Genomic DNA, 14,259 nt, shown 5'->3' with positions numbered 1-14,259 from the left:
GTACCATTAAACCTACTGTCGTCGAGCATCGTCTTTATTTTTGTTTTTAAACGAGAATGCAAATCGATTTGACAATCGCAAGATTCGGACATCGCTCGCAACAAAATCGCGACGACGATTTGCTAAACTGTTTATGTAATGTTTAAATGTTTCTCAAAGGATTATAAATTGACTGTATCGTTTCTAACTATTAATAAATCAATGTGCCTAATTTTTATAACTGTTTCCACTTTTACTTCTTTAGGTAGGACAGGTCTGTAAATTAAAGCTTACTTTTTTGCTGAATGTTTTCTAAAACGATTGATTACTTTCATTGGACAAAAGACCCTATATTAAAAATTCTAAGCAGCAAAAATAACAGTTTTAATATCTCATTTTAATATTTAGACAGTAAATTGAATTGAACTGTAAAGTCTAGTATGCAAATCATCTTCCAGCGCGTTGTATCTAAAAAAATAACTTTTGATGGCATCATAGTCGTCAAAAAAATTTTGATCGCGCTGTTAAAATACACCTTTATTAGATGTTTATAAGTAAGGACGCGAAACGATCTTAAAATTCCGTCATCGTAATTGGTACACTGTAGATCAATTATTAAAAATAACACAACACAAGTGATAGAGATAAATGATGGATGACTTTCACTAACATTTAAGAACTGTACGTACAAACAGAAAAGTATTTATTACGCATAGACAAAGAATCATTAATTGTACAAACAAGCAGCTTAAGAGTAATAGTTTACACAAACGCCTTGCCTCTTTACTTTTTAAACATTTACCTAAATACAGACAAAAATAACAATAGCGAACGATTTGACGTTCCATTAAGCTTTGTTGATAGGAGCGAATCAGAGCGGGGCGTCATTACCTAGTCGTCACAATTAAATAACCCACTGACCCATTTCGCGGGTGATTCAATGTTTTTCAAGTGTATAGTTTTTTCTTACATCACATCGTTTACATCGCGGAATGAGTAACATTTGTTGTTTGGGTTAGTACTGGTTTTCCTTGTATCATCGTCATTATTTCAACTTATGGTAATCCACAGCTGAACGTGAGATTCCTTAAAGTAACGCAGTAACGCAATATAGCACGATCTCCAGCCTTTCATCCAGCCGTTGCCCTAGGTTCATCGATTCATCAAGTATATCCTACCATAGCAGTCCGAACAGGTGGACCATATCTATCGGAGAACCAAAAAAAAGTTTGGAGTAAGCGAGTTCTCGAATGTTGACTACATCTACTAGGCAAACGTAGCGTAGATTTTTCGTAGTTCCTCAAAAGTATCAAGTTTCATTTTAACCCCTCTATTTAGGGATATTTAACCATTCACAGTAAGTGCTGCCTTACTGACATTAATGACATCGTTTATTTGGAACGTGTCTGGACTGCCCATTAGGGAAAAGTGATTTAAATTATCATTCTCGACATCAGTATCACTTTCGATTTAGCTTTATATTTTCTCAAGAATGTTATTTCAGGTGGTAACCTTTACTTGAGAGACTAGTCGAATGGACATGTGAGTTTCTAAGGTTCACTGCACTTGTCATATACACTGTCAATAGCTCTGCACGTGATTATTTTACGAGGAATAAAGTTGTACAACATTGAAATGTGTACAGTTTTATGGAATTTAACTTTGTTTTAGATTGACAGTGTTGTTGACCTATTAAATTTTTAACTTTAACCCTGGGTTGCACCATCTTACATTAACTTAAGAAAGTCTAAATTCTGTCAATCTCCATACAAATAGTGTTTTGTATGGAAATTGACAGAATTTACTTTGTTAATATTACGGTTATAGTTGCGATGAAAGTTAAGGAGTTGCAACCTAGCCTTAATATCGCAATTTTAACTCAAAATCTATATTGACGAAACATATGCCAAAGCGGTATGTTGATGCGCTGACATCCCTACCATAATAGTCCTTTAATCCTTCAAGCTCCGCGAATCTAGACACAATAGATAATCAATTGTTATGACATTAATTAATGCCGTCTGGGACTCAATCGGTTAATAGGCTTATTAATTCAATTAAAGTTAGATTATTTCAAATCCATGTTAGAAATCTTTCAGACAATACCGTGTGCAATTACTGAACGGTAAAATGTACCGTAGCAAAATTTTCCTCATTTTCGAATAGTAACAATAGGCGTGATGTCATCGAGCTGAACGAAGAGTCGAAGACCTAAATAATTTATACCTGACGACCTTTTAAGTCTTTTTATAAGTACCTACAGTACTTATTTAGGCTGATCACAGTGATCAATCATAGTGACCACAGGCTAGCAAGCCATAATTCTATAAAAACAAACTTGAAGTGACTATAAAATAACTTTTGAAAGAAATGCTGTCCTCTATAAATTGATAGACTTTAGCCTGCGTCACCACACCATTTCTACAAACTGGGCTTGACCTTCGCTTCGGTCATACATTTCAGTTAAATGACGTCCACTACAAACTGGGCTTGACCTTCGCTTCGGTCATACATTTCAGTTAAATGACGTCCACTGCTGGACAAAAGTCTCTCCCAAGGATTTCCACAAACTGAAAGGTTCTGGCAGATATCTCTATCCGGATCCGGAGAGCACGGGACTATTCCCACCTCTCATTCCCACCGCTGCAACTCCTGTGTAGACAGGATCTACAGCTTGACCGCCAATAAAAACCCAACCAGTGAAGGTTAAGTCTGTCCCGAAGAGCAATCATTCGTTTATTTGACAGATAAGTTCCTAATAGACTAATAGAGACTTTGTGAGCAGGTGCTTATAAGCAGGCTGTGATAGGATTAGCAAGCTGAAGTGGCAATGGGCAGTGCACATAGTACGCAGAACTGACGCCCGATGGGACAGCAAGGTTCTGGAGTGGAAGCCACATACCGGAAAGCGAGGCGTAGGATGTCTACACACGAGGTGGATTGACGACCTTTAAAAGGAAGACGCTGGACGCAGGTCGCTGCCAACCGGTCATTGTGGAAGTCGTTGGGGGAGGCCTGTGTTCAGCAGTGGACGTCCTACGGCTGAAATGATGCTGATGACTATGTGAAATTGGCCCTCAGGCTTTTTCTAAACCTACGCTCAAAACCCCATTAATCTCAAACATAGATTTAAGTTTAGGTTTAATTCAAATTATGTATCTAGAGCAAACACCGGCTCTTGAATGTAAACACGTACTTGAGTTTAGTTTTATAATACGGGCTTTAATCCGTTTTCGCTTACAACAAATATTTAGGGTATAGTCGTAATATTTTCGTCGCTGTTTATTTTATTATTAGCATACCCATAATTGTAAATCCTGTTAGTATACCGAGACAGGGAGTGGTGAACACGCAAAACCTATTTGGGTAGGCCAGACACCTAGACATTTGCGTTTTGTTTAGCTTGAAATATAGCTATGGTCATATTATTCGTGAACACGGCTGGCACGTGCAGACACGAAACCACATCATGTGGCTTGTAGGTGTTTGCAAATATGGTAATAAATTGTAATTTAGGCAACAGAAAAGGTAAACGTCTGGCGTGTCTAAGTACTAATATTATAAAGCTGAAGAGTTTGTTTGTTTGTTAAAACGCGAATTGAAATATTATTTGTGTTGAATAGCACATTTATTGAGGAAGGTTTTAAGCTACTATATTACCACACAGCTAATAAGGGCGGAGCAGTAAAGAAAAATGTTACAAAAGCGGGAATTATAAAACTATTTTCACGGGTGCGAAGAAGATAATAATAATGTTTGTCAAAAGAATTTGATATCTGTGGTTATATTAAAGCCTCAGCTTTAGAATCCATCAACGAAGAGCCCTCGTAATCAAGCTTTGAGGTGACGTCACAGAGCCTACAAGGAAAATAATAAGACGCTGAGGTGTCCGATAAAAACCCGTCACAACCGAAATGAGGAAAACACGGGATCATTAGAATAATTGCAAAATTGTAATGTAATGCATAATAATAATAGTATGGCTCGCATAAATAAATGAAAAACCCTTTGATATCCATCCATCATTGGGTGCCGTGTCTGCGATAAAAAAATGACAAACGAAAAATGAATTTACATAATAATAATTGATTGAAAACCCTATTATAATATGGAAACACTGATTCAGTTTTATTTTGCCTCGGGCTTCAATGTTTTCTTTTTTGCTTAGCGTGTCTCAGATTGTGGAATAACGAGTTCATTACATAATACTGATAATTCATTACAATAACATTATTTAATATTAATTGCAAGAATTCTTGGGGAATCCCTCAAAGACGGAAATAATCAACAAAAGCTTACTATTAAATATTGGGATGTCACGAAGACACTCCATGTTACGACGACTAGTCACACAAACATTTAACGGCTCGAGGGCCTTAACTCGCAGGATTTAACGAAGGTCTGCAACGAAGGTAGGCTTGAATTTAGCCCAAAGGACAAGTGAGCTGATGTAACGATGATGTTTAAGTTAAAATGGGTAACCATTAGTGACAGATGTGACAGTGCAGAACTGCAGACAACAAGTTAAATGTTAACCGTGGCATTCAGATGTGTAGCCAATAGTGGGCATCACTATTATTTGTGTCCCTACACTTAAGCCCGGTTTTTTGATTCGTAGTTAAAATAACCAATAGTCAAATTTGACAGATGTCAAATGACAAATGGTTAAATATCAGAAAAAAATGTTTTTCGAACAATGGATAGCTTGACTTTTAGTACATTTTTAACTATTAGTTAACATTTTGTTAATATTTAACCATTAGTAGCAAACTTTAACAATCTGTTATTTTAACTATGAATCAAAAAACTGGACCTTACAGTGAGATTTGGTGATACCAGATGAAAGGGATTCATAGGAATTCCTCCTGCTGACAAGACAAGGATCAAGATACCTCATCTGAATGGCTTATTGTGTTGACACAGATTGCCAAGTTTGAGAACTCATTAAAAAACTATAATTTCGCGGAAGAAAATAGTTTCAAATCACTGACTTTCATCAGATAAGAAGACATACAATGTTTGCCCACCACAACTATTAATTAATACAATCATATTATCGATAATGCCACTATTGACCAATGTTTACGATACCACGTACGAGTGGTTGATTTATTTCTCATCATGCACACTGCAATTATCTCAAGTGCTACAATAGTAACAATTTATATACAACAACAAACCCACTAACCTTATTGTAGAGGAAATAGAGTTCAATTTCAAAACAAAAATGAGTAATAAAAACTCGACTCGCTCATTTAGTATTCATGACGTAACGCAATATGAACGCAAAACTTTATCTCTATGGATTTTCTCAATTATAGAGCATTGCATTGCAGGTTAAGACAATGTATTGTAACATTTGTTTATTAATATTCGTGGGAAGTTTGCGTGCTATGTACTAATTAATTATGAGAACCGAGACAAAGAAATGTGCTATACTAATTATGAAAATATTTACAAATATCTTTGCTTTGGTGTACAAAATAGAGTTGGTCATTAACCACAGAATCGGGGGAAATCTATGCATTTAATTTATTTTAAGAGCTATATGACAAAATATTTAAGTTTATTTATTTTTAATGTTAATGGTGATTTAAAAATACTAGTCCTATGTTATGTAAATTTGGAGGCCTTTGTCCAGCAATGGACGTCATTTGGCTGAAACGAAAGAACGGACGAAGTAAAGTAAAACTTCCTTCCAGATACTTTTATGAGTTTTACTGGGGTGTTAATTTAGATGACATTACTTTCCTGGAAATTTAACTTTAGCTAGTTACTACTGCAGCTAGGCGTTATACCTACCATAATCCAAGTTACAGAAAGAACATAAACGAGAAAAACACTTGTAAAAACAAACGCTTGCAATTGCAATAAACAAAACATTACGCAAGACCAGTGCTGACTGCTGAGACACACCAGTAAGTCTAGACAAGTGGAACTTTTTGATCGAATCGAAAATCGAATACATTGTTATGCAAAAAAGGGCCTTTCGTGACTATCTTTCGACATTAACACTGTCACATTTTGCCACTTGTCTAGGGGGCTGAAATGTTTTATTAATTCTCCAGTTCCCTACGGTGTTTATGAGCTCTACCTGCAAGCTCTACCTACAGGATACTTTTGTGAGTTTGATTGGGGAGTTCATGTAGATGTCATTAATTTCCTAGAATCTAAACTTGAGCTAGTTATCCCTACTACAGCTAGGCATTGAAAAAATACCTACAGAACGTAGTACTTGCAATAAATTGCAATAAACAAAACAAACAGCAAGAACACTGCTGAGACACACCAGGAAATGTTTTATTAATTCTCCAGCCCCCTAAGGTGTTTATGAGCCGGTCAATAATTGACGCAATTGCGGAGATCCGTCAGATATGAGAGTTAATACTTGCATGGCAGATGTATGGATGGATACATACAGTAGGTACATCTGTAGAGCACATCAAGCGTGACAGGTTGGCCTTGAATCCGCCCGTATGCCATGCGAAATAAGAGCGTGTTTTGCATTGCAATTGTCACACATGACTTGCCATGCTATGTTAGTACGTATGGCATCAAGGGTAACAAACAATGGCCTTATCAAATAAAAAATTGATCAATACGAAGTTACACGAATTTTAACAAACATACAAACAAAAAATCCTTCAAATATACCGTCGCCAGGCTTAATATTAAAACAAATCAATCAATCAAATCTTTGTTTGTGTGACTTACAAAACTTATTATTCGTTTTTACAATGAACTAGCTAGTCTTTAAAAAACAAGGGCCCCTATGTTACACTTCAGTTTTTAGAAATTACGAATGAACTCGTACACAAATACCGGACATTGCTAACAGCTTTAGCTGCAGTTAGTCAAAACAGTGGCAAAGCTATGTAAAATTACTAAGAAATCTTATCGTAGGTTTAAATTGAACTGCGTTCATAGACCATTAAGAACCGCCATTCGATAATGCATGAGTCATGTAAATAGTAGTAACAAGACAAGGCACAATAAATCTCACCCATTTATGGTGTTTCTAGTATAATAGACTTTAGATAAAGAGTAGAACATTTATTTAACTTTAATAAGTCTTCTTTTAGCCATTCATGCATTGTATTACTTAAATTGACATAATTATGGACAAAAATTATATGGCCAATAACAAAAAAGTTTGGATTCCGAAAAAAACCTGAAAATTTTTCTTTATCTTTTAGAATGAGTTGGCTGCTCTCTACATACTGTGCTTCTACAAGCCTTCCTCTATTAGTAATTTACTAATTATAAGACACTTTTTACTCTTACTCATTAGTAGTAATCACGCTACTCTGTTATTTTAAGCTCATACAAAAATATTAATTGTTATGTTAAGAATGCGAGTAACTGAACTATAATAGTGACTGACTGGGCGGTAGTTTAATTATTATCATCATCATCAGCCCTTTACAGTCCACTGCTGGACTATGAGCCTCCTCCACTATAGTAGAGGGTTTTGCCATAATCCCCACGCTTGGCAGGCGGGTTGGAGATCGCAGTTCAAAAGATTGATGTTTTTCAGAGAGCGCTGCTGCCCGTTCTCTGTTTGATGTGTAGTCCCTAAGTCGCCTCTTACGACACCCGCGGGAAGAGTAGGGGTTGGTGACAAATGTATTCTACTCTGCCGTCACCACACGGCTATTAATTATTATGCCTTAACATAACTACAATTTTCAAAGAGAAAAAACATTATATTATGTTTTCTGTATTCATAAAGTTTTGTATCGAATTTTAAGATGAATGAAGGAATGGCATTATTCAATCACTAATCTCAAAAAGTTTTCGTACCCAAGTAGGTAGGTTAGTAAAAACAAAAAAAATGCGTGATCAATCATTCAAAGTAAAATTTTGGTCAGGAAGTAAGTAATCAAGTAACTCATTGACAGTTTGACACAGATTTAAATTTGGGCACCCGCTTGCTTTCGATGTTACGTATCGATGAAAGAAAACGTAATTACTTTTTGTTTACAAGTGTTAAACCCTCATTAGTCAGCATGACTCATTAGGTGTGCCATTACAACTGTTACAACTCACACACAAGTTTAGTAAGTAAGTATTGGCAGAGAATAAATACTAGTACCTACTACTACTACGCAGTATTGACTTGGTCAGGCATTTTTATTTATCAAAACAGATCGGAAGCACGATGCGTGCAGCGCAGGACCGGTCGTTGTCTTTGCCTTGAGCCTTGAGGTAGGCCTCTGTCCAGCAGTAGACGTTTTTTGGTTGAATTAATTATTTATTTATTCCAACGCAGTTGTCACAGTTTACCGTGTGCAGTCCTGTAAACGGAAGACTATGTCCAAGTCTGCCCCAAAACGTCTTAGATAAAGATTATTTTTTGGACTGACTGCACATAGCTTTGAGCGGGTTCCTCAGCTTCACCGGGCAATTGGTGAGCGAAGATGGCTCTCAATTTTTAAGCATCGAGCCTAAGGGCGCCCTCTAGTAGGGCTCGCCTAGGGCGTTGCTAACCTAACATAGGTACTTACTTAAGTATTTGAAAGAGCCCTAATGATCTGAGTTTAAAAAAAAAACTCAATTCTTTTGGTTTCTTTAATTTATTCTCAATGGACCTTGTTATTTTTCTGTATTTTATTTCACAATGATGCGACACGGCGCACGAGGTCGCCAGGCAGACAACAGTAGTCGTTATTCTTCCTTTATCCGTAAATAGCGATGCAATGTGCACAAAGATGCACCTGCTTCGCAAAACGAATATTCTTGAAATGTCTTTTGTCTAGAACTAGAATACAGTTACCTATTGGGTTAGCTGCTAACCGTTAGCATAAGGCAAATACTCTTTAAGAATTCTTGGATTTGCCAAAAGACTTGCAAGGTCAACTTTGTATGACTATTTTGCTGCCACTGCCCACTACATGGGAAGTGTAAGCCCAATCCTCCATTTGTCAGGTAAATATTATGATGTGCCGTGGTGCTGCAAGGGTCACTAAATGACCTGAAGATGATAATGAAAGACTAATGTTGTTATCTGTTTACATAAGGTCAATCATTACTCCCAAATATTTCTTTAGAGTATTGAGTGATGATCCATTAAGGCTGGGTTGCACCATCTTACTTTAACTATTACAAACGTCAAAAGTCTGTCAAACTCCATACAATAACACCGATTATGGTTATAGTTACGGTTAGTAAGGTGGTCCAAGTGGTGCAACTCAGCCTTAGTACCTTACCTATACCTACCTAACTATACCTACCTAACCTAGTTCTAAGTAGGTAGCTATAATGTTCTGTGCGATTGGTTTATCAATGGCAACAACTTTTTTTCCTCAACGTGATCGACTGACTCTGAACCATAAGTCTGGAGGGAGGCACGTGGAAAGAGTGGGTGTAGTAGTGGGCGACTTTTTCCCGCCAATCTATTGTCTATTACAGACAACAGTACATCAGACTATACATTTTTGTTGCAAAATAGCTCCTATTAAAACTACATAAGAACTCAGTGTTTAACTTGATGTGCTGTCGGTCTTCGGTAAAGAAGCGCCACAAAAAATATTTTAATTCATCGCACGAAACCGAGCCGTGTATTTTAAAACAGACTAGGTAGGTTGATTCAGAGATAGGCTATCGGCAAAGGTGACTTGGCATTTTTAACAACAAAGACGCAGTTTTGTTACTGCTTGTTTCTAGTAGGGAGAACCCTAGAACTAAAATCTAAATAGGTACCTATTCCGTACTTGGCCCTCAATCCAGGGCGCTTACACACGTCCCAAATATAGCTTGCCCTACCACTACTTCGGGACAACAAATGGGCTAGTGCTGAGAAGAAGTGGCGAAAGAAACTCGGTCACCTTTGTCAGTCTGTAAACTCTTGCTAACTTGTCTCATCCTGACATTATCGGCTTAAATTTTTATCGAATCAACATTCGCAAACATTTGCCGAAACGGATGTGTTCCGCGTGTATTGAGAAAGCGGAGAAAAAAGTGAAAGCGTGCGAGAGGGACGCAAGATCCAACGATAAGGACAGACTCTGTGACGTCACAGATAAAGTCTGTCAACATTGCCCAAATTGATTTTATAATAACTACAAATCTGATAAAGCTTGAATAAATTGATTCAATGGAAATAAACTAGGCAATGAACAATGTTATGAATTTAGACATAGATAATGTTATCAGTCTCTGATAAAAGACTGTTAAAGTCACTTGTTATCTATGAAAGTATACTATGAAATTACAAGATTGATAAATAAATGTGATTGCGTTTTTGTACTAAAGTTAATGAACCACCTACCCATTTAAAGATTTATTCAAGCCATAAATAAATTTAAATGTAAAATTATACCACTTGAGGGGAGTTACCTTAGTAATGTTTGACACAATATGATGGCTATATTATCTAGCACCAAAGTTGACTCACCACAACACAATACAACACAAGGGAGAAAGCAACACAGATTAGCGACACAAGTCATAACAATAGCAATCTTTATTTTAAGACTAATCTGATAAAGTCGTCTAGGAATTATGATTATCCTGATTTGAGGCTACATAAAGAAAAGAAGAAAATTTAAATTCATATGTTATATTACTTTTAACATGTAATAATAAGTAGAAGAGTTCATTTGTGTTTTGTAAAATTCATCATTATTGCTACCAAAATAATGTAAACAAGGAAAAGGGTAAAAATAATAACTCGAGGAAATACTTCCCATGAGTATGCTTGGAGAACATACAAAAAACCCAATAAACATAAGTATAAAGTCTATAATACTCTTAATTTTGTACATAGGAAAATAACTTTAAAACAATATTATATTGAAAAAATGTGCATTTAAATGAGAGTGGGATGAAGATTACTTAGAAGGAAGAAATTATGTAAAAGCAAGATTTAAAAGCTACCTAGAAGTGCTAGTTTATTTTTACTTTTAGTTAATTGCATATCATCGGCTAAGGTGTAAACCTGAAATCTATGCTTAATACCGTGGTGTTGGCATTCAAGCACTTATTTCAAGAATTTGATAGAATATTCTGGGTACCTACTTCATGGGACGTTCAAAAATAGATAATTTTCTCAGTTTTCATTTGGGTATATCCAATCCAGGCTATGTTACTTGAAAATAAAATACTGGCTCTCATAAATGTGTCCTTGTTTTTATCCTCTCAAATGTGTCCTTTGTTTTTATCACTTGTAACATCAAAGCTATAAACAACAGTGACATTTAACATTAATCCTTTTTTTATTGCAGTAGGTAAAAAACAACTTTCGAATTTGAGTGGAAAACATTTATTCAAATGTAACCGAGTTTACCTATTTATCTTCATAATGACATTTAAATATGCTGCCATGCAGTCGCTGCATGGTCGCAGTCCTCATACGGGCACTGCATTATTGGTGAGATAATGTATGTCATGTTTACGTTGAACTCTTAATAGCTAGCTGAATTTTTGTATGAACAGATTGCCTATCAACTCACATACAGATAAACGGTGCACACATTATCACAATAAATATGTGTAATAATATGTTATATTATGTAAGAATTATGTTGTTGTTTTATGTTGTAATCAAAATATAAGTTTTAAAATTCTGCTGAGACTATTTGGAACTGAGTGAGACCACATAATGGACCATATTATGTCGCAGTACTGACCATTAGTCAGCAGAAAACATACTTAAAACTACCCAAAACAATTCATCACCAAACTAGGCAAAAAAAGATTTACAATAAAAACAAAAACTAAGAGACCTCAAACTCATGGTTGTTTTCGTTAAAACGTTTCGTTTATGCAAATATACAATGTACCAAAGTACATTTACATAAAATAATAGTACCGATACCGTACATACCGTCCATCAACAAACAAAATGTAGTAAATGACGTAAGGTGCTAACACAGACGAATATTTTACTGCGATTTAGACCATTCGTACTGCCGAATAGGAAATGAAATACGTATTACGTCCTACAGCAATCGGAACAATGGTAGGTAGTAGGAAAATCAAGTAGAAACACTTATTGAATCACCCCATACTCATCAACAAAGGACAAGTATTTAAAACGCTCAAAAAGTATTTAAACATCGATTTTCAGTCTCTCAAACACATATTAGAACCTTAGAACAATGCTAGAGAACGTAATTGGCTAGAGAAACTAATCTAAACTGTTTGTTATGGATATCAAATAAAGAAAATTGTTTTGACATACCTTTGGTTTATAGAACCACTTTCGCAGCGACTCCATTGGACCAGTTTTGTATAGCAGCCTCATATGAACGACTCACTGCACAACCACACACATTATAAAACTGAGATAGCACCAAAAATCACTACTAAATACGAGTAGAATTTAATTTTTACCACTATTTACGTCAAATAACACAAACGGCAGACATGTTTCCACGACTCGCGTTCACGTTTTATGAACGAATGAATGATGCGCTCTCTCAACTCGAATGAATGAAGTTGTGAATGAATGGCGTTGGCTTTTACGTTCGGATGTTCATCAAAATTGAGTAATAAAATTCCTCTACAATAATCTTTTAACTTAAAACGCTCAAAAATAGAACTGTTTTGCATTACAACAAAACAGTTATTATGTGTAGAATAAAACACAGCGTTCTGTTGAGAGAGAGCTGTCTATGATCTTTGCCTGATTTTAGTCTATGGTATAAGAAAACTTACCAATTGTCTCTGCTTTATCATCTAGTTTACCTTCTTCATACACCAGCTGGCACCACTTTCTATGGAAATTGGTGATCTGTCAACTTGACATTTCATAGTCGTCCAACACCAGCAAGCACTTGCTGGAACGCTGTGTTTTATTCTACACATAATAACTGTTTTGTTGTAATGCAAAACAGTTCTATTATGTGCCTTAATAAAACACAGCGTTCTGTTGAGACCTGTTTGTTATCTGCTGGTGTCAAGCACAAACGCTATGTGATATAAAATGTATTAAGAATGAAAGAATATAAAGAAGTTTAATATCACAATACAAAATAATACATTAAACAACTTATTGTACTCTCTGAGAAGCAGACGAACCAATAAGAAACTTATTAAACAAAAAACCAGTCTTTAGGATAAATAACTCAAATTATTTAGGACATCTCCTTGAGATCAACATTATGTCATTAACTTCTTATCAACCAATAAAATCATTCTGGTACTTATAAGGTAGGTTATTAGTAAGATCTCCCCATCTGTAAATATAAATATGTATAAACATAAACATGTTTTCATCTTGAACAATTAAAACATTACTAAAAACTTGTTATGAATAACATAACATTAAACAATTAACTATTAATAACATGCTTGTAAAATTATAAACTCATAAATACAAGATGTTATTGTTCCTTCGTAGGTCTCTGCAGTAATATTTCATAAAGGTATACATACCCCCACCTCCAATTAAATATTGGGGGTCTTATCAACTACTCTCTTGTCCAGCCAGTATCTGGATGTTACTGCAGACCAAACACTTCATGGAGAAGCAAATATTCACTGCACTTCTTGGAGAAGCACCTAGTTATTCACTAAAAATGATCTTAATCCAATTTGTAATATTTGACCTGGAAAACAGGCGTTATCATATTGTTTATGGAAATAAACAAATTTCACACATAACTCTGGGGTCTCCATTAAAATGAAGTCTTCATCAGCTCACCAATATGAAACTACAGGACATAATTATGCGTTCATCTGGGTGCTTAGCAGTCAGAGACAGTCTGTAGGTGGTTGAATCAGATTCAGATCCAAATATCAGCCAAAATGCTGACGTCATGTCCATAGCGGGGAGGTTCTGGGCCCCCCCCGAAAAACAACCCTAGATACGCCAATGTCACAATGTGATCATATTCTGATACCTAAAAAAAGTAATCCTGTAATGTGTCCAAAGGAATGAGATCATGGATTCTTCGATCTGAAGCAAGAAGAAGAATGAAAGCTGTTTATCAAGTAAAATTCAATGCTAGAAGAAAGTCCAGCAGCCGGCAACCAGTCAAATTAATTCCAGTAATTCNAATAAGAAACTTATTAAACAAATAACCAGTCTTTAGGTTAAATAACTCAAATTATTTAGGACATCTCCTTGAGATCAACCTTATGTCATTAACTTCTTATCAACAGTTATCAACCAATAAAATCATTCTGGTACTTATGGTAGGTTAATAGTAAGATCTCCCCATCTGAAAATATAAATATGTATAAACATAAACATGTTTTCATCTTGAACAATTAAAACATTACTAAAAACTTGTTATGAATAACATAACATTAAACAATTAACTATTAATAACA

General features: G+C 35.5%; 1 protein-coding gene across 1 annotated transcript in view; it reads right to left on the bottom strand.

Moving 5' to 3' along the window:
• The window catches only part of LOC114362661 (lateral signaling target protein 2 homolog), a 47,475-nt gene extending 35,078 nt beyond the window's left edge, over positions 1–12,397 (bottom strand). The window contains exon 1 of the mRNA XM_028318132.1: positions 12,164–12,397. Coding sequence (XP_028173933.1) covers positions 12,164–12,226 — 63 coding nt within the window. The 5' untranslated portion in view covers positions 12,227–12,397. The remainder of the gene's footprint in view (positions 1–12,163) is intronic.
• Positions 12,398–14,259: the final 1,862 nt, after the last annotated feature.

The sequence above is a fragment of the Ostrinia furnacalis genome, unplaced genomic scaffold, assembly GCF_004193835.3.
Source record: "Ostrinia furnacalis isolate ACB-3 unplaced genomic scaffold, ASM419383v2 OfSCF6659, whole genome shotgun sequence".
In the NCBI taxonomy this organism is placed as follows: domain Eukaryota; kingdom Metazoa; phylum Arthropoda; class Insecta; order Lepidoptera; family Crambidae; genus Ostrinia; species Ostrinia furnacalis.
The sequence above is the reverse complement of the archived record's forward strand: the minus strand, read 5'-3'. Positions and strand labels throughout refer to the sequence as shown.